The 27,465-nt window shown below is 42.6% G+C and overlaps 1 protein-coding gene across 1 annotated transcript in view; it reads left to right on the top strand.

The window, feature by feature from the left end:
- Window positions 1–27,465, top strand: part of WDFY2 (WD repeat and FYVE domain containing 2) — a 180,506-nt gene that overhangs the window by 127,980 nt on the left and 25,061 nt on the right. The window contains exons 5-7 of the mRNA XM_045978127.1: window positions 6,479–6,629; window positions 13,399–13,511; window positions 26,012–26,138. Coding sequence (XP_045834083.1) covers window positions 6,479–6,629; window positions 13,399–13,511; window positions 26,012–26,138 — 391 coding nt within the window. The remainder of the gene's footprint in view (window positions 1–6,478; window positions 6,630–13,398; window positions 13,512–26,011; window positions 26,139–27,465) is intronic.

The following is a 27,465-nucleotide window of genomic DNA, read 5'->3' as shown; positions in this document are numbered from 1 at the left end:
TATGTCTCCTGTAATTTTGAAACTGTTGCTTTTCTTGGTGTGGGGGTGGAGAGGGGGCTTTATTTTGTTTTTAGCCTAAGTGCTGGACTACAGGTTATTCATCATCTCATTTTATTAAGTCCATCATCTCAGTTTATCAAGACATTTGAAATCCCAGTAGTCATTATATATATTTTTAAAATGCAATGCTAAGCCCATGAGAGAAACAGGAGGGTGAGTCCCATGTACCAGAAGCAAAGACAGAATTAAAACTCAAAGTGATATGCATACTACCTGACATTGTAGCTATCTTGGGGAGAAGAATAGAACTTCTAATAGGTAAAAGCTTTTGTATGAACATTCACTTAGGGACAAAAGGTGAGAGCTAGGGCTTGAGTGAGGTAGGAAGTTGCAACTCATATTTACATATAAAGATGAAATGCATAAAGGACTATAGCCCCATGAAAAAGAGAGGATCCAAACTCTCCACTTATTGGCCCAGAAGATCATAGCATAATTTATTCCTGATCTCAAATCTGGATCGAGGGGAAGAATCTTCCAGGTAAATGAAAATTACAACTAAAATTTTGGATTTGGAATACAAATTTAAATCATTCACGTGGTGCTCTATAGAAGCTCCAGCTTAAGAATTTAAGTTGGTCCTGGGCCAGTGGTATCCTCCTGGTACCTGCTAGAACTAAATTCAGAAGCTCTCTTCAACAAGACAAGTCACACAAAGATCTCACAGCAAAAACAAACCCTGCTTAAGATGAATTCATAATAATAAAAATAAGATTACAAAAGTTAAAAGGAATCAATGGAGGTGAAATAAAAATTTTTTCAGGCATAAAAAACAGAGAATTCATAGACCTGCACTTAAGGAAATGTTAAAGGAAGTCCTCCAGGAAGGAAGTAAATGATGCCAAAGGAAGATAGGGATCTACACAAAAGGATGAAGAACAGCAGGTGTGGTTACTATAAGATTTTTCCTTATTATTTAAATCTTATAAAAAGACAATTTGCTTTTTAACTAAGAGTAATAAAGTAGCATGAGGGTCATAACATGTAAAATTAAAATGTTTGACATCAGTAACACAGAAGCCAAGAAGTGGGGAGAAATGGAAATGTATGCTGTTGTAAGATTCTTATGCTACACATGAAGTGGAGTAGAATCACTTGAAGGGAGACTATGGTAAGTTAAAGATGTATACTTCTGGCCCTAAAGCAACCATAAAATAACAAACCCAAAAGTTACAACTCATTTGCCAGCCAAGGAGATAAAATGGAATCATTAAAATCATTCTCACTGAACTCCTCTTCCCCTGCCCCAAAAAAAAAGAGTAAGAGGGAAAAATAGAAAACAAATAGCAAAGGGATAGACTTAAACCTACCAGTTATCAATAATCATATTAAATATATGTGGCCTGAGGCCAATTAAAAGGCAGAGGCCATCAGGTTGAAAGAAAAAAGGAGACCCAAATATAAACCACCTACAAGAAATGCACTTTAAATATAAAGACATAAAGCAGTTACAAATAAAAGGATAACAAAAGATACATAGTGCAAACAGTAGTCAAAAGAAGGCTGGAGTGGCTATGTTAATAATAGTTAGAGTAGGCTTCAGAGAAAAGAATATTACCAGGGATAAAGGATTATATTACCAGAGATTATTTCATAATGATTAAGGATCAATCCATCAGGAGGGCATAATGATCCCAAATGTTTATGCTCTTAATAAACATAGCTTTGAAATATGTGAAGCAAAACCTGATGAGAAACTTCAGGAGGAGAAATAGACACATCCTCAATTTTAGTCAGAAATTTTAGAACTCCTCTCAATAATTGATTGAATATATCAGTAATTGACAGAATAAGTAGGCAGAAAATCAGTAAGGTGTAAAAGGCTTGAACATAGTACACAACCAACTTGCTGTAATTGACATCTGTAGAACATTCCATTAAACTAAAGCAGAAGACACATTCTTTTCAGCTTCACACAGAACATTTATCAAGGTAGATCGTATTCTGGGCCATAAAACGAGTCTCAGTAAATTTGGAAGAATTCAAGTCATGCAAGGTGTGTTCTCTGATTAAAATGATATTGAACCAGGAGTCAATTAACAGAAATATCTCCAGAAAAGCCCCAAATATTAGGAAGCTAAATAACCATGGACCATCTAAGTAATCCATGGGTCAAAGAAGAAATCAAAGTGGAAACAGCATATCAAAATTTGTGGTATGCTAGTAAAGCAGTATTTAACTAAACACCTATGTTAGAAGAAAGAAAGGTCTCAAATCAGTGACCTTAGTTTCTACATTAAGAAACCAGAAAGGGGGGCATCCAGGTAGCTCAGTCAGTTGGGCATCTGCCTTCAGCTCAGGTCGTGATCCTGGGGTCCTGGGATCGAGCCCCATGTCGGGCTACCCACTCAGTGGGGAGTCTGCTTCTCCCTCTGCCTCTCCCCCTGCTTGTGCTCTCTCTGTCCCTCAAATAAATAAATAAAATCTTAAGCAGAAGAGAAGAAAGGTCCTAGCAGAAGTTCATGAAATAGAAAAAGAAAATAAAGAAGTATCAATGACACCAAAAACTGTTGTTTGTTTTGAGAGGATGAATAAAAGCAATAAACTTCTACCCAGACTTAAACCAAAAAAAAAAAAAAAGAGAGAGAGAGAGAAGATGCAGGCCACCAGTATCAGGAATAAGGGAAGTGACACTATTAGAGGTTGTAGCGATATTTAAGGGTAATAAGGAATATTATGAACAACTTTATGCCAATAAATCTGACAACCTAAGTGAAATGAACAAATCTATGAAAGGTAAAAATTGTGAAAGGTCAGGAAGAAATAGATAACCCTAATAACCCTATATCTACTAAAGAAATTGACTTTATAAATAAACCTTCCCACAAAGAAAACCCCAGGCCCAGATGGCTTTACTAGTGAATTTTATCAAACATTTAAGGAAGAAACAATACAAAACTCTGCACAAACTCCTTCAGAAAAAGACTTTCCAGCTGATTTTTGAAGTGGTGGTATCTGACACTATAACTAGACAAAGACAGTACAAGAAAAGAAATATACAGGCCAGCCTTCCCCATGAAAACAGATGCAACAAATCCAAACAGAATTTTAGCAAATCAAATTCAGCAGCATATACAAAGGATAGTACATCATGACCAAGCAAGGATTATTTCAAGTTTATACCCAAAAGAAATGGAAGGAGGAATTGCATGCCATTGTGCCTACTTTCACAAGAGGCAAGAAGTAGAAACAACCTAAACATCCATGAATGGATGAATGGTTAAATAAAATGTGGTATACCAATAAAATGAATTATGTTTTGGACACAAAAAAGGAATGAAATATTGATACATGCTACAACGTGGATGAACCTTGAAAACTCACGAGGTCAGTGAAAGAAACTAGACACAAAGGACCACACTTTATATGAATACATTTATATGAAATGTCAGGAATAGGGGAGGAGCATCGGGGTGGCTCAGTTGGTTTAGCATCTGACTTTGGGTCAGGTCATGATCTCTGGGTCCTAGAATCAAGTCCTACAGTGGGCTCCCCATTCAGTGGGGAGTCTGTTTGTTCCTCTCCTTCTGCGCCTCCCCCCCAACTTGAGAGCTATCCCCCCCCCCCAAATAAGTAGTCTTAAAAAAAAAAAGAATAGAGGAATCCATTGAGATAGAAAGTAATTAGTGGTTGCCCAGGGACACGGGAGGAGGAATTGGGGATGTGGGTTTGTTTTGGGGTCATGGAAATGTTCTATAAACAGAATATTTTTCCATGATGATTGTACAACATTGTGAATATACTAAAAGACACCAAATGATACACTCTACAATTATTTAAATGATGAATTTTACCTCAGTAAACATTTTTTTAAAAAACAATCAGTGATACCAAAACCAAAGACACTATTAAGAAAACTACAAACCAGTAACTCTCATGAACAAAGATGTTATAATCCTTTTAAAAAATTCTAGCAAATCCAAGAATATACAGAAGAAATTATATACCCATGCCCAAGGTGATTTATTCCAGAAATGCAAAGCTGGTTTAACATTTGAAAATCAGTGTAATCCATCACATCAAGAGGCTAAAGAAGTAAAAGGATATGATCATACCAATTGGTTCAGAAAAAGCATCTGATAAACTCTGCCACCTATTCATGATAAAAACACAGAGCCAACTACAAATCAAGGCGAACTTCCTCACCTCCATTAAGAAATATCTACAAAAATCTGCAGCTGACATTGTACTTAATTGTGAGAAATGATATGCTTTCCCACTATGATCACAAACAAGACAAAGATGTCCTCTCTCAGCCTTCCTATTCAAGAAGTATGGCCAGACTTCAAGCCCACGTTTCTGCAGCTTAGTGATATATATGTACCTTTAAAGGGTTTCTTCTTGAATTAAAGAATTCTGTCACCTTAGAAAGAGTATGTGCTCTGAGTTTCGGGGCATGTTTTGTTGTTTGTTTTTTCAGTAGTCCTAGCCAGTCTGACAGAAAGAGAACCTAGGGTTTTAGTTCCAGTTTCATCATCCATTGTGCCGATTTGAGCAAGTCACTCAACCTTTGCGAGCCTCTGTCTACTCCCCTCACGTCAGGGCAGCTCAGAGTGCTTAACCCCTCCCTTGTGTTTTGGGCTGCTGTCCTCCCCTTGGACTTAGAAAGTGATGGCAGATAGGGACAAAATGCTGGGTGCTACCATCTCACTGAAATAGACTTGAGAAACTTGAAGCAGTAGAGAAGTTCATTTGATTCCATCATTGGTGGAGCTCGAATTGGACATTTGATGACAAGATCTTCAGGAGTTTCTGAGAAGTCATATCTTTTATGTTAAAGACAACAAACATTTTGATCTTGAATGGTGACTGATACTCTGACAAGCAGGTGTTTACTGTAGAGAAGTCATGGTATTATTGCTTCTATACTCCTTCTTTGTTGTGTTCCTTTAGAGTCTCGATGCTTCAAATATCAGATTTTATTGTATTTTTTTAAAGATTTTATTTATTTGACAGAGAGAGATCACAAGTAGGCAGAGAGGCAGGCAGAGAGAGAGGAAGGGAAGCAGGCTCCCTGCTGAGCAGAGAGCCCGATGCAGGGCTCGAACCCAGGACCCTGGGATCGTGACCTGAGCCGAAGGCAGAGGCTTTAACCCACTGAGCCACCCAGGTGTCCCCAATACCAGATTTTAAAATATCAGGCATTTGGTGGAATGGCTGTCTCCTGTAGGTACTCTTTGGTTTGGTAGCCAGTGTAAAGGGGCCCTCCTGCCAAGACCAGGTTGTGTCTGTAAGATGAAGAAACCACCCATTTTTGCAGGGTCTTTATAGTGACTAAGTGAAAGAATATATTTAAGTTCTTGGCACTTGTTAGACACTCCGAAATTGGCAGGTGATACTGTTACTGACAATAGAGCTGCATTGGTCCATCCCTACTAACTCTGTTTTCACGATCAAAATGGGAAACTGATGTTTTCTCTATCACATCATCACACTGATGACGGGTCTGCTCTTGCCCACCAGACTGCCAGCTCCTGGGCACAGGGCCAGTGAGGTCCAGGTTCCAGGTTACTGATCTTTGTCTATCCCAGTCAGCTCTGTTCAGCAGCCATGGACACCCTCTGCTTCACCCTCTGGAATAGAAAAAAGTAAATTTTTGTGGATTTTTATTCGATAATTGAGAAGCCATGAGACCTTGGCCAAACTGCTCAACTTCATTGTGCCCGAGTTTACCCATATGTAAAATAGGGAGATGGAGTAGATGACATGAGCAGTTTCTTCTAACTGAAATTGTGTGATGCGGTGATTCTGTGATGGTGTTGCTTGTGTGTGAGCAACTCTGGGAGATTTGCCCTCCTTATCACATGTGTGTATACTTTGATATAAGGGTGATTTCCTTCTCTTTTACATGTCACTTGGGAGTAATTCTGCCCTCCTTCCCAGCATTTGATTTCTTACAGAAAATTCATCTAGACCTTTGTTGTGGGTTTAGTAAGCCATACTTCACCAAAAGGAGAACACTAATGCTCCGTACTTTTTTTAAGCTTGCATAAACTCACCCAGGTGACTTTCTTGTAAGACATCATGTGTTCTATTGTTCTGTGATCACACTGAGACTGATACTTTCCAGTCCAGCAGCTCTATCATGTCTGAGAGAGGCAGCCCAGGCCCTTTGGTAATGGGGACTTCTGGATGGTGGTAAACTTGGGGTTGGCGCGGGCGGGAAAGAAAGAGAGGAATGGAAGGAAATGGATAGTTTTGTTTTTTTTTTTTTAACAACTCAGGCATGCCCATCTACAGTGGTATACCTCTCCCCCTAGTGAGAACCACTCTTCCGGGCTGTGTTTCTAATGGGCTGTCCATACTCTCCAGCTTCCTCTGGGATGGGGAGAAGACAGTGTCACGTCTCTGCAGACCATGCTTTATCAATCTCGTTTATGATGCTTTATGGGTTATTTTCTTGTCTCTTGGCTTTTAGCACATCAGAGCAGAGTGACGATGATCCTGTTTGTCCTGGAGCTGGAGTGGGTGCTGAGCACGGGGCAGGACAAGCAGTTTGCCTGGCACTGCTCGGAGAGTGGGCAACGCCTGGGAGGTTACCGTACCAGTGCCGTGGCCTCAGGCCTGCAGTATCCTTTGCTGAACAAAAATCCCTTGGTGGGAACTTAGCTGTTGTCTCCTTTCTTTCATGAAAAGTTTGGGTATGTGCAACTTGACAGTTTGTTATTTGCTGAGTTGCCCTGCTGATTAAGATTCTCATGACTTGACTGGTAACACAGATCATGAAGGGTCCTCACGGAGGTGGGTGAAAGTGAGGTGATTTCCCCCCAAATAATAGATCCTGCTGAGCAGCTTGTGGGGTGACTGTGACACAAGACTGACATCCAGACAGGACACAGTCCAGATTTCTGAGCCTCAGCTGTCAGAAGGAATTCTGGAACAGGGAGATAAAACCATCAATGAAAGACAGCCTTTACCTGCAGAAGTAATTTGCATACAGATATTAAGGTTGTGAAGAACCACCGGAATCCTATTTATTTTTAAATATTTATGGAGAAGCTACAGGGCCACGACCACTAGTAGGTTAGCTGGTATTTACACGGTAATAGTATAGACTTTGTTCCAGGTATAAGGCCCTTCCAGGATATGTAGAATGATACTAATTCTTATCCCCCAAGTCTTGAGACCTGTATGGCCGGTGTGAATATCGCTCATGCTGGGTAATCCTAATGTCCAGCCCACTGGGCTGCAGCAAACACCGGCTTGACGGGTGTGAAGCCCAGGGCGGTGATGCTACTGTGTAATGAACAGCAGGCCCTGGGCTTCTTGGTTTAAAAAGCAGAGAATCACTCTTCACCTTGTGATGAATGAGGGAATACATGGAAACAGATCACTTGTCAGCAAAAGCAGGAAGAAATAGTAAGACTTACTTTCAGATGTTGATCTCATATTTATAAAATGCCTATTCAGTCATTCTCAACAAATCTGACAAAGTACTTTGCTGTCTCCTTGCAGACGGGCGACGGTAGCTGTGTGTGTGTGTGTGTGTGTTAGCTAATGGCACTCCTCTTTTTCTTTCTTGTTTTCCTCACTTGGAAGAGCAAGATGATGAAACTAAGGATGGCCATCGTGGAAGGTTCTAAAAGTTGCCAAGTTGCTAGTTGCCAAGCAGGCCAGAAATGAGAGTGATAAGGAGCAGCAAGCAGGATCAACTTATCTTTGAGAGGGTGATACCCCCTCAGGTTAAGAAACCCGAGTTTACTTTCTAAAAGCCAGTTGACATAAGCCTAATGCCTGAAATATATGAACTCTCTTGTCAGTAGTTGACTGATTTCTTACAGTATTAGAATTGGAAAGGCCCTTAGTGGTCATCTGGGTCAACTCCTCGTTTTACAGATGAGTCAGCTGAAGCGCAGAAAGGGTCTCCTGCCTTATCTGCAGCCACCCAGCCAGTATGTTGGAAAGTCATCAGAACCCAGGTCTTCTGCCTTGCACTGCTGTTTTCTCCCGTCATACTGTGTTACCCTTTTGAGACCAGAATGGCGTCAATAGAATTTGTTCGTATTGTGCTGGCTTCTACATCACTAGCCACGCCTAAAAGATACATCTTCTTTATTACTTAGCCAAGCCAAGGAATATAGAAAAAAGGCAGATCTTACCCTTAAGGAGTTTACTTTTTAAGCTATCTGAAAATGAGAAACAACACGAATGCCCAGAATCGGAAGTCTCCTGACTGTGGTGGCTCCTGACCCTTCTCTTTTGGCATGTTCTAAAGTCACCTTCCTTTTTCAGCAGTTTCCTTTGACCGCACCATGTGGTTTACCAAGCTGAAAAAAATCATGGGATCCGATATCAGAAGCGTGTGTGTGTGTGTGTGAGTGAAAGCCTCTAGGTTCATTTCCCAGTGTAACCATCTAGTTCAGCCTTGTTGTTAATGGGGAGGGGAGCTGCAGGCTCTTCCAGAAGATTCCCTCACCTTCCACAGATCTGCTTCTCCAGCTCCGAGTTTGGAGCCGCAGTGCCTGCCCTTGCTCCTGATTTAAGAATGGCCTTACAGCCTTCTATCTCTGATAAGTTTCCGATGCTCTGTGCACACTGCATAACTTCATGTTACTTTTTCAGAGGGTGTTGTACGGGAAACATGCCACTTTCCCAGGGCTGGAGGATTTTTTTCTGGAAGTTGCCCGGTGCACAGATTGTTAACAGTGTAAACATACTCATACAGTGTTGGGGTTCACACTAAAATCCAACTTTTAAACACATTTCTTCAAGGGAATCCTCCACCCCACCTCTTTCCTCTTCCCTCTGCCACCTGTCATACTTACAGGTTTCTTAAGGAAGAAGTTCTGCTGAAACAACATAAAATATTCAGAATAATATCAGTACCCTAATGTCTCTTCCTAGTGGACAGTGGTGGTGTTACATAAGAAACTTCCACAGATGAACCACCTTTTTCCCATCTCCACCTCAAGCAGTCATTCATCCACATCAGCAAGAGAGAAAAATCAGGTTAAAGTCAGCCAACCAAAAGACCAAATTCCCAGTTTTCACAGTGTAGAAACCAAGGCTCAGCAAGGTTAAGGGACTGCCAGGAATCATACCTGGCAGAACCAGGATTAGAACTCGGGTATTACAGTCTTTCCACTAGCCCTTTGAGCACCTAAATACAGCAGAGTGGAGGTATTTCCCAAAGGTCACAGGCAGGTTGATGTTAGGAAATTGAACTGTTTTCCTTCGTCATTTCACTTCCTAGTATTTAAATTTGTGAATACTTAAGCTTCAGCTTTTAGTCTGGTCATTTGACTGTGTTTCAATCCCGTTTTTCATGCTTCTGCAGAAATAATTAAGGTACTCTCCATTTCAAGATTTTATTCATGTTGTAGGTATTTCCAAGATGTCACCCTATATAGGACAAGGTCTTTTCACCAGGAAGTCTCTTAGATCTATTCATATTCAGGGAAAGAGTACTGGAAAGCTATAAGATTATCTTGATATTTATATTAATGACGGTCATGCTGGCTTTGAGGTTGTACTATAATTTTATTATTATTTCAGTTCTCTTTCAAATAGCTTTTGCTGCATTTATACTTTTTTACGAGACTGTTACTATTTACCTGCCATCATAAAGACTGTCGGGTATCAGAGTGCATTTGTTTCTTCATCTGTGTCCTTATAATTAATCTAGGTAAATGTAGGGTGATCTTAGTCCATATCAATCTTAATGTTGTTTTACATATATCTCCCTTGTTCTTGAGACTGGGAGAATTTGTGGTGCCTTGTTCTCCTTCACTTTTAAAAAAATGTTTTGTGGTGAAAATTTTCAAAACATGCACCATCTGGGAGAAGAGGCTGTAATGGACACTCACATACTCATCAGATCCAGGATTGAGTCTTCGATCTTTTTGGCTTTCTCTCTCTCCTTGCTGGAGTATTCAGAAGCAAATTTCAGACCTAGTGTCGTTTCATCCTTACCAACTTCATTGTGCGCCACTGAAAAATACAGAATTTTTCAGTAATCACCATGCTGTTATGACTCCTAAAAATTTATACCCACTACTTGATACTGTAGAATAATTGATCCATTTTCACATCTCACTTGCTGGCTTTTTCCAGTGAGTTGATTTGAAATCGGGTCCAGACACAGTTCGCAAATTGACTATGTCCTATCCCAAATCTCTCAGTCTAGAGCAGTGATCGCCTCCTTCCCCCCACCCTTTTTTTTTTTTTTAAAGATTTTTATTTATTTATTTGACAGAGATCACAGGTAGGCAGAGAGGCAGGCAGAGAGAGAGGAGGAAGCAGGCTCCCTGCTGAGCAGAGAGCCCGATGCGGGGCTCCATCCCAGGACCCTTGGATCATGACCTGAGCCGAAGGCAGACACTTTAACCCACTGAGCCACCCAGGCGCCCCTCCCTTTTTTTTTTTTAATCCTCCTATAACTTGTTGGAGATACTGAGTCCCTGTTCCTGGAGGCAGCCCCGCGTTCTGAGGTGATCTGTGCTTCCTCATGATGTCATTTCATCACTTCTACCTGTACTTCTCCCATGTTTTTTGTAAGCTGGGGATTACCTCTACAGTCTTGGTTCAGTTCGGATCCAGCTTCTGGTTGTGCTGTCTGGTTCCTAGTCCCCGCAGCAGGTGGTGGGTTGTCACCCCCTCCCACCAAGGCCCAAATTGGTCAGTTTTTCAGGTGGTGACCCCTGGGTCGCTGTGGCACTGACTTGCTCATCAGCCTTGCCTTTATTGGTCTCTCCTGAACCAGTTCTTTTGTTAGGGTCACAAAAATGGCGATTATGTAATCGGATCATTTACTCCACATGTGTTATTTGGAATTCTTTTTTTTTTTTTTTTTTGGAATTCTTTATAAAGTAGAACTTTCCCTCATTTAACTAGGGCTATTTGAGATACATTTAGTATGGGAAAAGCAACGTAAATTCTTAATTATCTTTAATTGCTCATTTTCAGAGTAGAGATTCAGTGCCCTGGTTACCTCTAGTAGGTGTCTTTTTTTTTTCTTTTTGAGCATTGTTATAAACTTCTTTAAGGTTTTTTTTTTTTTAAATAATATATCCAGTAGGTTTCAGTAATTTGCCTTTTTTTGATGGTAGTGTTGTCCCATTGTTGGCCAGTAAGCATCCCATCATAAAGACACTGACTCCAGTGTCTTTTGCTATAATCTCACTTGCTTTTTTTTTTTTTAAAGATTTTATTTATTTATTTGACAGAGATCACAAGTAGGCAGAGAGGGAAGCGAGGGGGGGATGGGGGAAGCAGGCTCCCCGCTGAGCAGAGATCCCGATGTGGGGCTCCATCCCAGGACCTTGGAATCATGACCTGAGCCGGAGGCAGAGGCTTTAACCCACTGAGCCACCCAGGTGCCCCCCCCCCACTTGCTTTTGATAGAGAGCCTTTGACACAACGTGTCTTAACCTCATCTTGTACTTTCCTGTCCCTGTCCTGAATTAGCCGTTTCTTTTAGTGAGGAGTAGTATTCAGAGATAGCTAGGGAATATATGTGTGTATATTTCTGAAAAGAAAATAATTCATATAATAAATTCAGATTTAACATTATAGGGTTTTTACTTCATTTTTTTTGTACTTGATTCTTTTACCTTGAGCTGAAAATTGTGTCTTCTAAAATATTAGCATATCTGCTTTATCCTGTGGTACATTTAAGCTGTTTCAAAATAATAATAGCCGTATTATAGCAACAAGACTAAGGAATGAGATTCTAGATTTCCTTGCAGTTCTCCTTGTCCTTAGAATACTTTCTCCCCAGGATGTACAGTTGAAACATTGTTTTAGAGTCACTTGAAGAATTCTGTTAACTGTGGTTATATCACCAACTTGATAGTTAGGTTCATTGATTTTACTTTGTTGTCAATTTGGGGGATTTTTTTCTTTTAAATTCGTACATATTTTTAATATGTAAAATAATGACATGATTCCAGAATGGAAGCTATGACAAGAGAAGTCTCGTTATCATCCCGGTCCCTTCAGCTCGTTTCTCCCTTCTCCATAGGCAGCCGCTTGTGTGAGATCTTGATTTATCATTCCAGAGCTTCCTTTTGTAAAATAAGTCTGCCCCTCACCCCCCTCCTTGCTAGACACACACACACTTTCTTAGGCAAAGATAGTGTAGCTTAAATACCTTGACTTGTTTTCCCCACTTTGTAATATACCCTGGAAATTTCTCCATGTCCGTTTGCTTATGATACGGAACTCCTTTTCCCCCCAATATTGCGTGGGCATACCCTAGTTAATTCAGTAAGTGCCCTTTTGTTGGAATTTTTTTGTTGCCTTCAAACTTTAGTTATTTAAAATAGTGTGGCCCGAATAGCCTCTGGCATGCATTTTGTACTTTGGCCAGTGTATCTCTGGGATAGATCTCTAGATGTAGCGTTATTAGGTGTTATCAACCCCACAAGCTCGCTAGAGACTCAGTACCTTAAGTTTGTACTGGAGACCGGTCACGTAGGCAGCCTCTCTCTGACAGGTACTGAAATTCCAGGCTAAGTAGGAAAGCGGGTATTTGGCATAAACCATATTCTGTACAGTTAAGGCACAGGGAGCCACTCTTGTCTGCTAAAGTGGGACCCTCCAGAAATCCAGGTTGTGAGACACCAACCCAGCCTTATAAGCAGTCTTTCAAAGGCTAGCATTCAGGTCTGGTTTGACTCACACATTTTCATTTTCACACACTGTTTTCATTTTCATCTTCATTTCTTCTTGAACTTTGTGTTCATACATTTTACCCGTTTCTGTCAGGTTTGTGGTTGCTTTCTTCTTGATTTTTCTTTTTGTGTTAGGGATTTGGCCTTTTGTAACATAAGTTACAAATATTTTTTCCAGTTTGTCTTTTGGCTTTGCTGCTGATATCTGTTTGTTGTTGATGTTTCTAGACTTGGCCATTTTGTTCCAGGGGTCTGTTTGTCTGTTTATGCACCGGTACCACATTTCTAGTTACAGAGATTTTGTAACATGTTCTATTATCTGGTAGGGCTAACGTCCCCTATCGCATACCACATTGCTCTTATTTTCAGAATATTCCTGGCTCTTCTTGTTTACTTATTTTTTATATGAACTTAAACTTCCCCAGCTGTGAGAGAAAAAAAAAAAAAAGCTCTGTTATTTTTATAGGGATTATGTTAAATTTGAAATTAATGTTGTAAGGAATAACATTACCATGTGATGTCTTACTGTCCCATAATACTGCATCTTTTACTTCATTGTGTCTACTTTTGTATCTTTTAGTGTTAACATCCAAGCTTTCTTCATATGGGATTTGCACATTTCTTGGGTTTCTGTATGTATGTATGTATGTATGTATGTATGTACGTACGTACTTAAATCCCTCCACACAATTTTGAGAAACGATCCTTAATGTTTCCATGATAGATTTGATGTTGAAACCCGGCATGTGTTTATTGGTGACCAATCAGGCCAAGTAACCATCCTCAAACTGGAGCAAGACAACTGCACCCTGGTCACGACATTCAGAGGACACACAGGTGGGACTGCAAGCCACATCTCCATGTGCTGCGCTCTCGGTGACATATCACCAGCCGCGTGTTCTGGCGTTCGGCTGCCATGCTGTGAAAGTGACAGTACAGTGTGCTCAGATAGGAATGATACATTTAACTGATTTCAGAACGGTTCAGTAAGATACAGTGTCAGAAATTTTCCACAATTTTCAGTGCACACAAAAAAGGGAGCCAGTCTGTTTCAGAACTGTTGGTGATTTGGTTCTGTGTCCTGTCGCACTGGAGAAAGCTAGTGTTGGCGAATGTTATTCAGACATTGAGGCCATGTGGCAGCTGCACAACCCCCAGCTGAAAAGATAGCTGCCTCGGTTTGTCCTTTCCATCCTTGGAGCGAGAAGATGGTGTGCAAGACAGACTCCCCCACGTCTAAGACAAGTGAAATAAAAAAATATGTTCATTGTGTAGCTAGGCTACATAAGGTACAGGTTCCTTTTTGACTTCTTCTGGGCTCTTCTATTATTTAGGATTTGTTTGTTGGGGAGAGAATCAGGATCTCAGGATCATGTAAGCAAGGTAATATAAAATAATCCATGCTTAGCCTCTGAAACACTTGAATAGTTGATAATGATTCGTTTTTACTAGTATTTTTAATATGTGATGTTGACCCTGGGAAATGAGTCACTGCCTGTTTTCATAGTTCTTAATGGGCTTTTTATGTCTCCCACAGATTACCAACCTATGATTTAGTACAGAATAAGGTTCATATTGAGTTTAGATGCCATATAAGAACACAAGTAGGGGAATAGGGATGTAAAATGGGACAGTACCTAGATCATAAGGGATTTCCTCAGGGGGAAAAAGGAATGCATAAAGAGGAAATTGAATCCAGGGGAAAAGAAGTCCTAAAAGAATCTTAACTATCTGTGTTTTCTGGGAAGAAGAACACATAGAAGCATCCCCTGTAGATAGGACCCAAGTCTTTCCTGATTGGGTTTCTCTTTTTAGCCACCTACACCCTGGGTAAGCCTGGCCTGATAGGGACCCAGAACTGTTCCCACCTCAGGAACCTTAAACTTCTTCGTTTCACTGCTGACTCAGTCTTCTAATCTTTAGATTTTCTAAACCCTGCCTCCGGCCCCATTTGCTCTTGTCGGTGTTGACCAGTCTTCAGTCCCCCATTCCCCCATGTCTGCGCCCCAGCCCCATCCTCTCTTGCTTTCCAGAGTGGTGTCACTTCAGCCATGAGCCACCCAGCGCTCTTGGTTCAGGTGCCCTGGTGCTTCCTGGAAGGACAGGTGCCCCATTCACACTGTCCCCATGGGGCTGCGGCAAGTCCCACATAAGCCTCAGGCCACCATTACCACTGCCCATTCAGCATTCTAGTCCACCTGCCAGTGTCTCCTCAGTCCCTCCACAGTCCCTCCATACTCCCCGGGACTTCTCCAGACCTTCACTGCTCTCCCCGAGCCCCCGCCCCCTCCCCCCAGCTCCTCCTTCAAGGAAGAATAGAGGTGATCAGATAGAAGCTTCAGAAATGTTGTTCTTCGGAGCACCTGGGTGGCTCAGTCGACTAAACATCCGACTCTAGATTTGGTCGTGATTTGGGATCGAGCCCTAGCTCTTCGCTCAGTGCTTGAGATTCTCTCCCTCTGTGTCCCGTTCTGCCCCACCCCCCATGCACCTGTGCGCTCTCGCACATTCTCTCTCTCTCTCAAATAAATAAATCTTTTTAAAAAAACATTTTTTTTCCTTGCCTGCCCTACATTCCCCCCCCAATAAACACACTTCCTCTACCCCTTCCTCATCTCTGGCCCTCCTGCCTCACGGAGGAGTCTCCTGTCCTCTGGCCCGGGGCCGATTCTCCTGGGGTCTCCACATAAAAACTGTTCCCTTTGTCTCCCCTTGACTCACTCACTCGTCTCAGTGTATTAACGTGCTTAAATGTTTTGGCTTTCTCTTCAACCAACAAAACCCTCTCAATCCTGTATTCTGTTGAGGCAGTGTTTGCCTTATTCTCTTAACAGCTGTGCTGGCTTTTTTCTTTTTTTTTTAATTATGGTAAAATGTACATAATCAAAAACTCACCGTTTTCATCATTTTTAAGCTTGCAGCTCAGCGGCATTAAGGACATTCATACAACATCTATACAGCATTTTCTGTCTTATAAAACTGCAGCTCTGACCCCATTAAACACTAACTCCCATGCCCCCACCCCCAGCCCCTGGCAGCCACCCTTCTGCCTTCTGTCTCTACAGATTTGCCTGCTCTGGGTGCCTCGCAGGCATCCTGCAGGATGCGTTGTTTTCTGACTGGCTTCTTTCACTTGGCATGATGTCTTCATGTTGTGGCAAACAAGGCTTCTTCAAAGAATATCACTTTCCGGCTGCTTCGAATTCTTCACCTCTCATTTGCCTTCCACCCAGCTGCAGTTTGGCTTGTCTCTTGCTCCTCTGACACTGCTGTCCCCAAGGTGGCTGGTGACCTGCTGGTTGCTGTATCCAGTGGACGTGTTTTAAACCGTATCATACTTAACCTTTCGCAGCGTTATACATCGTGGCCCTTCCTTTTTGCTTGTAACAGCCCTCCCTTTGGCTTCCATGACACAGTCTCTCCCAGTTTTCTTCTCCTTCTCTGACTGCTCTTTCTCATCTCCTTAGTGATCTTTTTTGGTGAGTTCTGCCCTGGACCCTGGTCTCTTTACATGCATTGCTCTCCCTAGTTCCTCGCAGCCACTACTCCCTGTCGTAGAAATAAAAGGTACAGTTATTTCCTCAAATTCTTCACAGCCCAGTGAGAGACAGGAACCAAAGAGTGACATGGCGGCAAAGGCAGGGGGAAGCCGGTGTAGGGCACTTCCAGGAACACAGAATGAGCGCTTAGCTCAGACAGGTTTGGGAGTCTGTCAGGAAGACCTTCTCAGCAGAGGTGTTGCTTAACCTCAGATATTTGGGAAGGAGTGAGCGTTGAGTTCATAAAAAAAGAAATGAGGCGAGCACTCCAGGCGGAGAAAACCAGTGTCGTCCAAGGCATGGAGATCTGCAAGGGTGTGCTCTCCTGGGAACTTTCGTAACTCCTTTTGGCTGGCACACTGAGTCTGAGGTGGCAGACAGCCAGAAAGGAAGCGAGAGTCCATTTGGATCACTGAGGCATTAGTCTGACGTCAATGCGAAACTGTAAAAGAGTTTTAAGCAAAGACGTTAACCTGGTCAGAATTTAAAAGATTGTTCTGGCAGCAGAATAGAGAACATAATTAGAAAGCTAGTAGGAAACTGCCCTTCCGAATGTGGCAGGAGGAATGGGAAAGCCAGGAGTAGATGGGCCCAAGGTGAAATTTTGGTGCTGAGTTCCGCATGCCGGTGACCAGACTGGGTAGGTAGTTCCCAGACTTGGTTTAGGCAGAGGCGGCTTCCAGCCTGGCTCCTCGGTAGGCAGCGCATTCACTGCATGGCTGAGAGTGGTGCTTTGAGCTCCCTGTTGCTGCCTCCAGGCCAGAAAAGGGGTGTAGCTGTTTCTTACTGCTCCGGGGGGTGCCAGAAGCGGCCCGAGGGCTTCCTGTCTTCTGGGTTAGTCCGAATAATAAAATGTCAGCTTGGCATTAGGCCTTACCTTTCTCAGAGTTTAAAGCATTCTTTTATGACTTTATCATGAAGTATCTTTGAGGAAGACCAGATGTGGGCCAGGAACGTTGCTAATTAACAGGAAGGCAACTGTAGCAGGTCACATAGTGGGCTTACTACTGTTATCCATAGACAGTGCTATGCACCCACCGCCAGTCTGGCTACAGCACAGCTCGTTCATCTGTAGCCAGAGCAGGGATGTCTAAGAGATTCCTTGATGATGCAGACATATTGTTGAGCTCCTCCTCTCCATTCAGCCCATCCTGGGCCCTGAGAGGTCCCAAACTCTGGGAAAAGGGGTTTTGTAAGGATTAATCTCATTCCCTTACCCCCAAAACAAAGACCTTAAGATGAACCCAGATCCATTAAAGAATGATATTGGGAGTCTTATCAGTCCAGATCCAAACTCAGAAGCACATGGTCTGGTATGTATACAGAATCCTAACCATTCACGCATCACTCTCTGTTACAGTATGGAAGGTCATATAAAAATGTGGGTTAGAGATGGCATTGGCCTAATACCACAGGCCAACATAGCATTTACTAATCCATGGGGATCTAGGAAACTAGTTTTATGTTCCTTTGCTCCCTCTGCTGGTTTTATTTCTGGAACTAAATGCTAGGTATCATAGTTCTTTGCTCTTTCTGCAGAAATCAGAAAATACTTCTACCAAAAAGTCCTACTGACTTGAACAAAGGTGGTGGGGAGAATCAGTTTTTAACCATTGGAAATCCATAGTATCAGTAAAGTAACTTTTTTCTTTTATGTCTAAGCGTTATTTTGATTAGTATGAACATACTAAAAACAGAAGGGGTTGAACATAACTTGCCAAAGCACACTACTTAACAAAAAATTAAACACAGACTTGTTCATTAACTATTAGGGAAATTACTGAAAGTTACAGTAAAACTATAACAAAAATAACTAAAACAAGGAGAGGCATAGTTCAGTGCCAATATGCAAGTTCAAATCTTTAAGCTAAAAACTTGATTTTTGTTTATGGTGAAGGCTTTCCCATCCAGTAGACTCGGATTTTCATCGTTAGCCCTCTGCGTGATGAGTGCCGGGATGGAAGGGTGGATCAGACAAGCATAATGCTCGCCTACTCAGCTTCCAGTCGTGGAATGCGATCATTAAACCAGTAAACACAGGTAGTTCCTCAAAAGGTTATGAGTGCAGCAAGTACTGTGATGCCCCAGTGCCCTCAGAGGCTGTTTCGGAAGCAGAGAAGAAGAGGGCTTCCCTCTCCAGTGTGGTAACGGGAGACTTCCGGGGAAGTGGTGTTTAAATGAAACCTTAAGGAGAAAGAGGAGTTACCCAGGGGGTGAGATTCTAGGCCCCAAATGTGTGAAACAGGTATTTGGAAGGGAGTGGGCAAGTGTGAGCAGCCGTATGGCCACCTGTGGGCGGTGTGGAGAGCCAGAGGCAAGGAGTAGAAGTTGAACTCCCAGGCATTGTGAGTGAAGAATGACGGCCATTGTTCTCAGGCACTGTGAGATCAGTGATGATCACACGACCTCACACATCATACATCAGTGATGAAGTAGGGCGGCGGCCTGCTTTCCATCTAACAAGTCAGTGTGGCAGCAGTGGCACTGGATTGAGGGGGGATGAGAATGGATGTGCAGAGACCATTTTGAAAGATGGCTGCTGCCGGAGCCCCACTTGTTTGGACTGGGAGGATGGCTGTGGGCGTGGCGGGAAGAGGAGGGACTCAAGGTCTTTTTAGGAGATCCAGCGGCACTTGGCTTTTGGGTGGGGGCATCCCGGGTTTCTGTTGGGAGCATTTTGGTGGATGGTGATACTGTTTGCTGACACCAGGAGCACTGGAGGTTCGAGCAGTCTGAGGAGAGAGATCCCCGCGCTTGGAGGTGCCCCTGGGGAGGCGGCAAGGAGACAGCAGCATGTCTGTTGGTGGATCTTGGGAGGAAGGGGTCTCCTGCAGGTAGAGCACATTCAGTTTTACAGCAACCTCCTCACTTCAGCAAAATGCAGCAGCTGAAAGGTCGGAGATTTTATTCAAGAGACCTTGTGTTCTGGGGACTTGCTTCATCGCTCTCCTGTCGTCACAGGGAGCCCGCACACCTTCTTCACCTTGTAGGTGGGATGGCACGCTCTGGGCGAGGTGCCCTTTCACACCAGTAAGGACAGATCCAGCCGTTTCTAGCCCCAACTCTGCAACACTTCACATAGTCTCTCTAGCTTTTGCAAGATACGTTGTAAAAGCCTCTAAAAAAATGAGTTCACTGTGCATTTTTGTGACACGTATTAAATTTCTAAAAGTTTTCTACCCTTTGATCTGGTGCATGTTTGGGAATCTCTTCTAACTAAATAGGAACATGATCAAAGATTTACAAATAAAAATGTTCATCTTAGCAAAATTTATAATAATTAAAAGTTGGGAAAAAATGTAACAGTAAGTGAAATAAGGTACACGCATGTGTTGGGATATTATGCCATTTTTCATTTATGAGAAAATAGAAAATTTTATGACAAAAACATTTATTTTTAAGAGTAAATTCATTTCTGTTGGAAACTGCTCTATCAGTCCTATATTATGCAGGTCAACGCTAGGGAAAGTGTATCATGAAGTGAGGGGGAGCAGAAAGATGGAGGAATCTGAAGGGAAGTAAAATGAAATAGAAGAAATAATGTTTGTGATTTGAAATATCATAAATCCAGAAACCCACACCCACCGTAGCCCCTCACTGTTGTTCTCCGACCTGTATATGGAGAGCAAGGAGGACGCTATGGGTGTGGACTGCGCCAAGGTGCAGGCCTGCACTGCTCCGGAATGCAGGCTCGCTGGTGAGGGTTGCCTTTCTGTGCTGCCCAAAGCGTCTGTAAGAAGGACTGTTCAGGAGGGTGTCTGCTGAGGGCTGCTGGAACACTCTCCTCGGAAGGAAGAGGCCATTCCGTCAGTAGCTCTCCTCTGTGCCCTCCACCCCCCAACACACCCTCATGACTCAGTGTGCTGCCTTCCCATCGGCCCTCGTCCCAGGGCTCTGCCAGATGCCTCTGCAGTGATGGCTTATTAATCTTCTTTATTGTCTCCCATTACTCTCTGCCATCCAACTCACAGGCAGGTGTGTAAGCATTTATTAAGCACCTACTATGTACCAGGCACTGGGCACTGCTTGAATACTAAGATACAGACCGTAAAGTCTCCTGTGGGAGATATATAATCTGATAAAGTTCCAAATGCAGTGGGTGCATTTGAGGATAGAAACACAGAAGTGGGAACCTCACTTGAATTGAGAGTGTTGGAGAAGGCTTCCTGTAGCAGACAGCGCCTGAGCTCCACCTTGAAGAAAGAAAAGGTTACTTGAGTGATCAGAGGTAAGAAGGGCACTCCAGGCAGAGGGAGTAGCCACGTGTTCCATGAGAGAATGCCCCACCAAACACAGCATGCATGCCCTTCTTGTTCTCCAGACTAATCGCACGATCTTGGGCTCCGTTTGTGTTGAAGTAGGATCTGAGTCTTCACTTGATTTGATTATATCCACAGAGCTTAACCTGGTGTCTTGTGTCTGCCTTGTGGAAGATGCAGAGTACATGCCGGTTGCACTGATTTGCAATGAGCGCTATGGTTTGTGATTTATACCCCAGCCTCCAAGAGACACCATTGTTAGGACATGTACCTAGAGCTGGGATGGACCTCAAAAGTTATTTGTTATTCTCCCCAGTTCTCCTCCTCCTTCCTGTCTTGAAGCTTTTTCTTCCACTTTGTCAACTCTTAGCTGAAGCACGGTAGAAGACCCTGAGCCCTCGGGGTGTTCACAAGCTGATCCAGGACCACTTGGGTTCAGTGATAACATGGCCTTGGTTTCCTTCAACGTGAGACAGCTCTTTGGTCTTCCTTTGTCTTTCATGACCTCGGCGTTTTTGAGTACTAGCCAGAGTGTCCTTTCATTTGAGTTTGTTGTTTCCTCATGGTTAAATTCAGGTGATGCATTTTTTATAAGAATACCATGGAAGTGATGTTATGTCCTTCTCGGTGGATTGCGTCAAGAGGCACATGATACTGATTTATCCTGTTTCTGGTGATGTTAATGCTGATCATTTGGTTAAGGGAGTGTCTGCCAAGTTTCTCCACTTTAGTCAGCCTTTGTAATTCAGAAGTATTTTATGAGGAAGTATTTTGAAACTGTATAAATACTGTTTCTCATCTTATTTCTGTCCAGTAATTTTACTATCCACGGAGACTCCATTGATGACTCTTACTAGAAACAATTATGACTGTGGTGTTTGCCAGATTGTGCTTTTTCTAGTCATTATCTCTTCCACAATTTTGGTTGGAATTTTTTTATAAAGAATAACTTTACTTCTCTCCCATATTTATTTGTTTTTTCCATTGTTTATACCAGTATGTGCTCACGAGTTCTTAATTATTTCTATGTGTGAGAATTTGTTACTACCACTTAACTTATTTTCTTGCTCAAATTGTCACGGATTTGACCAATGGGACACTGGCTTCTTCACTCTGGCTTTTGTGACTTTTTGACTGTCCCTTCACTTTTTTTTTTTTTTTTGAAGATTTTATTTATTTGAGAGAGAGAGAGAGATCACAAGTAGGGGAGAGGGGCAGAGGGAGAAGCAAGGAGCCTGATGCAGGGACTCAATCCCAGGAACCTGAGCCAAAGGTAGACGCTTAACTGACTGAGCCACCCAGGCGCCCCCTCTTCACTTTCAGATACCACATGATGTTCCTGGCTCATCTTGCATACTCTGTGCCTCAGCCCTAGAATTAACTCTCCATACAGCCGTTGTTTCTTTCATTGAAGAATAGATAATATATAGAAGCCAGAATCTGGGTGCTATGTGTACACCTGTTGGGGCGGGGGGGATCGTAGCTTCTAGGCCCTCTCAGTAGACAGAGCTAGGAAATGTATGTGTGTCCCCACACATCTGTAACGATTTCTGGGTCTTCTGTGTTTGTGTGTGTGTACACACACGAGTTCATACTGATGCTTCCAATTCCATTCTAACACCAAAGAGTTTATTCTAACCTCCCCTAGCCCCAACAGCTGTAACTATGATGGTAGTGAGAAACTTAGCTCTCATTATCCTCCATGGATTTACTTGCTCAGTCCTAAAACACACATGGAATAGCTGCAGAATTGCTAACCTACATAACCCATATACAGACCTACTAACTAAAGTACTATATTTGTGTACAAATCTTATATTTTGCCTTAGGCTGTGTGGTCAGATTACTGTTTTACTGGCTTTTGTCAGTTCTCCCCCTGCCCGGCTTCACTGTGGTCGGATCATTCATTTGTAATACAGTTAGGTTCACTAGTTTCTGTTCATATTCTATTTTGGGTTCATACTCTACCCCCCCCCCAAACATACCCCTTGTTGATTTTATTTACTTATTTTTGAGTATGTGAAACATTAATATGGCCCCAAAACACAGAACCAAACCAGAAAAATATACTCAGAAAAGTGCCATTCTGCTTCATCCCTTCTTGGTCACTATTCCCATGCACCTGCTGAAGGTAGCTGAGCTCATTCATTTCTTATTTGCAGTTTTTTCTTAGATGAAAGGTAGCACAATGTAGCTATTTTTCAGTGCTTTGCCTTTTTCACTTTGCAGTGTATCCTGGAAATCCCTTGCTGTTCTCCTAAGTGGTCTTGTTCATTGTTTCCCTAGCTGCAGAACACTGAGCGATTGCACCGTAGTCCACTCACCCGCTGCCTTCTGTGAGCATTCTCCTTATGCATGTGTATCTTCTTATTACTCGGTGGGGATGGGGACAGTATCTTCACGATAAATTCCTGGGAGTGAGATTGCTGGATTAAAAGCCAAGTGCAGGTTTTGTTTGTTGCACGTGGCCTTCCCTGATGCGCTGGTTTGCAGTCTCGTTAGCAACATATGAGAGTGCCTTTTGCCCCCATAGGCGTTCCATGAAAATACGTGTCATGCTTTTCCATTTTCTAGGCCAAGAATTTTGGTAGTGGTTCATGCAAGGATGGTAGTAGTTGAGGTGGTGAGAAGTGCTTAGACTTCAGATACACTTCTGGAAAATAATTCAGAGTGTACAGTGGATTGCTTTGGTTGGTGCACTGGTTTTCCAACCGGGGTCCTCTTCAATTCTGTCTAAGTACTAGGCATCAGTGTTAACAGTCTATACCAGTAACTTTTTTTTTTATTTCCTGATTTATGAAGCCTGTGGTGACTCTCACCTTCCTCTTGGGCCAGCCTTAATTTTTTTTTTAAAGATTTATTCATTCATTTTAGAGGGAGGGGACACACAGCAGGGGGAGGGGCAGAGGGAAAGGGAGAGACTCTCAGGCAGACTGCTTGTTGAGTGAGGAGCCCTGCGTGGGGCTCAATCTCATGGCCCTGAGATCGTGACTTGAGCTGAAATAGAGAGTTGGCCGCTTAACCGACTGAGCCACCTGGGCGCCCCTTGGGCCAGTCTCATATACCCCAGTAAATATATAGCATTTAATAGCTAATGCTAACTGCTCTAACAAACAATTGCTAACATTTCAATGGCTTAATGCAGCACCTTATTTCTTGATTGCATTACAACCCAGTGCAGGTGTTTTTGAATTATGTCTCTCTTCCATATGGTAATTCAGGGACTCTGGCTCCTTCTAGAATATGGTTTCTCCATGCCCCGAGTCTTAGAGTCCTTGAGGAGTAGGTACGAAGAGAAAGTTAAAAAGGGACATCTTAACCCCCTTGGCCTGGAAGGACCGCAGATTACTTTTTGGGTTCAGTTGCTTAGATCTGGTGACACGCCCCCTAGATACAAGAGGGCCCATAAATATGGTCCCTGCAGGAGAGCACCTTTCCAGGGAGCACTCCATTCATGGCTGGGGAGTGGGCCTCGAGCTGGACAGCTGGCTAACTCTGCCACAGATATTTAACCAAGTAAGTTACTTGGGTACTGTGTGGGAATAAATAACGTGTGTTGCAGGATAGAACATCTTGAAGTGTATTACGTTGTCAAATACTGAAGAATGTTTAAAAAAAAAAGTATAGCATAGTTCCCCCTTGAAGTGTATTACATTGTCAAATACTGAAGAATGTTTAAAAAACATCCAGTCTGTGAGGGACAAGTTCAGGAACCCCCAGTGGATGCCTGAAACTACAGACAGTACGGAGCTCTGGACATACTGTGTTTAAATCTCCTGTAATACAAGTTATGTGAATGGGGTCTCCTTACTGTATTGCACTAACCCTTCTTGGGATGATGTGAGCTGATCCAGGGCCTGCATGATGGGAGGGTGTGAGATGCATGACATAGGCTCCATGACACAGTGTTAGGCCACTGCTGGCCTTCTGAGATTCCTGTGGAAGAAGGATCAGCTTCTTCGGGACCGCAGTTATCCATGGGTACTTAAAACCCCCGTACGTGGTAGTCATTGAGTTGAACAGCAGGGAACGAAGAAGCGTTGGTACACAAAAGGAGGAACGGTATTTAACTTGGAAGGGTTAGTAAGTTTGGTAGAGGAGTTCCAAATAATGAGAATTGTAGATTTTTAAAAAAATTTGTATTTTCATTCGTCTGTTCCTTCATTCATTCAAGAGACCACACTAGAACCTGTGTGCCACTGGCCATGCACTCAGTGCCGTTAAGTGGCGGCCGGGGAGGAGACGGAAGCGGCAGGGGGCAGACTGCTTACGTTCCGGTGGGGGGGGGGGGTGGCTGTTTACTTGTACATGGACAGGAGGATGTTGTGCAGGTATGGCAAGAAGCGATGAACCACAAGCCAGAATAATGGGACTTCCCTCCCCGCCTTTGATCTTAAAAAAAAAAAAAAACAACAACAAAAAACCCCTTCTGAGAATATTATGTAAAAGAAACTTTCCTAAAAGCTTTTAAAGTGCAGCACTTTGTTAGAACAAATTGATCATCTAAATAAGAAAAATGTCAGGTTCTCATAAATAAGAAACTGTTTTATGTTCTTTTCAGAATATAATATTTTTCAATCATGTAAAAAAATGAGTATTTCTCCCATTCTTAAGCGTTTGTAGGCTTTGGGCTCATCCTAAATGGAAAAAGTTAATATTGTTCTCATCGTGCAGGGGTTTGATTCGTAAGGGGACTACCAAAGAGAAAGATCTGTCATAATATTTTATAGCCACACCAGTAGAGTAATGCTAATAACCAATGTGTGTACTGCTCGCTCTGGTTTACAGAGGGGTCCTATAGAACTGATCCAACCTGATTATCACCACAGCCCTGTGAGGCAGGCAGGGGCTAGGTCCATAGCATCATTAATAATAGTAGTAGTTGTATGTAGATGTTGAGATGTATCGCCGTGATCCCCATTTTACAGTTGAGGAAAATGGACACTTCAGGATGTAAATGATGAACCTGGAATCTGTAAACCTCAATTCCCACAGAGAGAAAATAAATTTTAAATTCTGGTGTTGTGGTCTAATTGTATCTGTGTTCAAGAATAAGAAAATTCAGTTGAGCTTTTTAAAACTCCATTCACTTCTTGCCTGTTACTGTCGGTGGGGAGTAGATAGAAGTTAAGAAAATACAGTTAATATTTCCAGGTAGTGTGATATTTTCCATTCTTTGAATAACATCTCTTTCTGACAATTAGCTGCCTTTTTCATTTTCTTTTGTTTTTTATAGTAATTGATTTTATGGTATGTTAAATGTGGGGGGAAAATGCTGAAAGGGCGGGACTTTTATTCCAGGATCCAGTTTTGGGGGGTTTTTTTGGTTTGTTTTTTGTTATTGTTGTTTTTTTTTTTTGTTTTTTTTTTTACTTCAGGGACTTATTTGTTCTATAAACAGAAGAACTGCACTAGATCCTCACTCCTTTGCGTTCACATTTATTGGTGCATAATACTGTTGCTTTGTGATGCATTCACATTTATTGGTGCATAATACTGTTGCTTTGTGACTAATGTCCAGCTGTGTCTGTCCTCACAGGTGGGGTGACTGCTCTCTGTTGGGACCCTGTCCAGCGAGTGTTGTTCTCTGGCAGCTCAGATCACTCTGTCATCATGTGGGACATCGGTGGGAGAAAAGGAACAGCCATCGAGCTCCAAGGACACAAGTAAGGCTGCTGGTGCTTTTTTTTTTTTTAAAGATTTTATTTGTTTGATAGAGATCACAAGTAGGCAGAGAGAGAGAGAGGAGGAAGCAGGCTCCCTGCCGACCAGAGAGCCTGATGCAGCACCCAATCCCAGAGGCTTAACCCACTGAGCCACCCAGGCGCCCCATTGCTGGTGCTTTTATTAACAAACTCAGGGGTGCTTGGATGGCTCAGTTGTTAAGCATCAGCCTGTGGCTCAGGTCATGATCCCAGGATCATGGGATCAAGCCCCACATCGGGCTCCCTGCTTGGCATGAAACCTGCTTCTCCTTCTCCCATTTCCCCCTGCTTGTGTTCCCCCTCTTGCTGTGTCTCTCTGTCAAATAAATAAATAAAATCTTAAAAAACAAAAGTCAGAGAAAAGATTCCCAGCGGAAAGCTAAGACAGAGGCATGTGGTCCAGTGTCTGTGGCAGGATCTTAGCGTGGGAAGGAACGTTGCAGGAACACAAGAAATGGCCCCTTGGAATTATATCTGTGCCTAGGTATGTTTATTTATTTATCCCTCATTTAATTCCATGAAGGATTTGTGAGTGCTTGCCAAAACCGTAAAATAAAATAATGGCAGCAAAGAAATAAAAAGGAAAAATGAGAACCAGGGAGACTTATGGATAAAAATTTGAGAATGTGAGGAAAAAGAACTTAAAAAATATAAGCCAGGAAGGCCTATGGAATTTCAATAATTGAGTTAAAATGTAGCAAGATTCCTGGCAGCATAAGGAAAAGGGGAGAAATAATATCCTTACACTATATGTTTGGTGCTTCACCAAATACTGATGGAGGTCTCACCTTTATTCAGATCAGGCTCTTCTTCCTTGAGGGGCGGATTTCACAGGGCTGAGAGGAAGAGCAAAGAAAGCTTTGCCTTTCCTTGGAGCCATTCTCAAACTTTGCTGTGTGCAAAGGGGCACCAAGGAATTCGTTAAAATGTAGACTCTTGGACTGTGTCTTTAGAGAGTCCAGCTACCTGTCTGGAACTGCAGGTGTCTGTGCTGTCCCAGTCCTCCTGGGCAGCTCTCCTTGTGGCCCTCAGACCACACTCTGACCTGCCCTACCCTGTGCTTCCCGCTGGTCCTGGGGGCAAAGCCGGGCCATGTGCAGAAAAGAACAGGAGATCCGCTTTCGAGCTGTAAAGCTAATCAGAATTGTTTTTAACTTGTAAAGTTTTCACAGTGATGTTGAGAGCAACTCTAGACAGCCATAAACAAAGGCTCCCGCGAACAGACTAGTTTTAAGCAACATTAGCTCTTTCTGTAAATCTACCCAGAAATGCTGATTTTAAAATATCT

This window comes from Meles meles, chromosome 14 (genome assembly GCF_922984935.1).
Source record: "Meles meles chromosome 14, mMelMel3.1 paternal haplotype, whole genome shotgun sequence".
Taxonomy (NCBI): Eukaryota; Metazoa; Chordata; class Mammalia; order Carnivora; family Mustelidae; genus Meles; species Meles meles.
The sequence above is the reverse complement of the archived record's forward strand: the minus strand, read 5'-3'. Positions and strand labels throughout refer to the sequence as shown.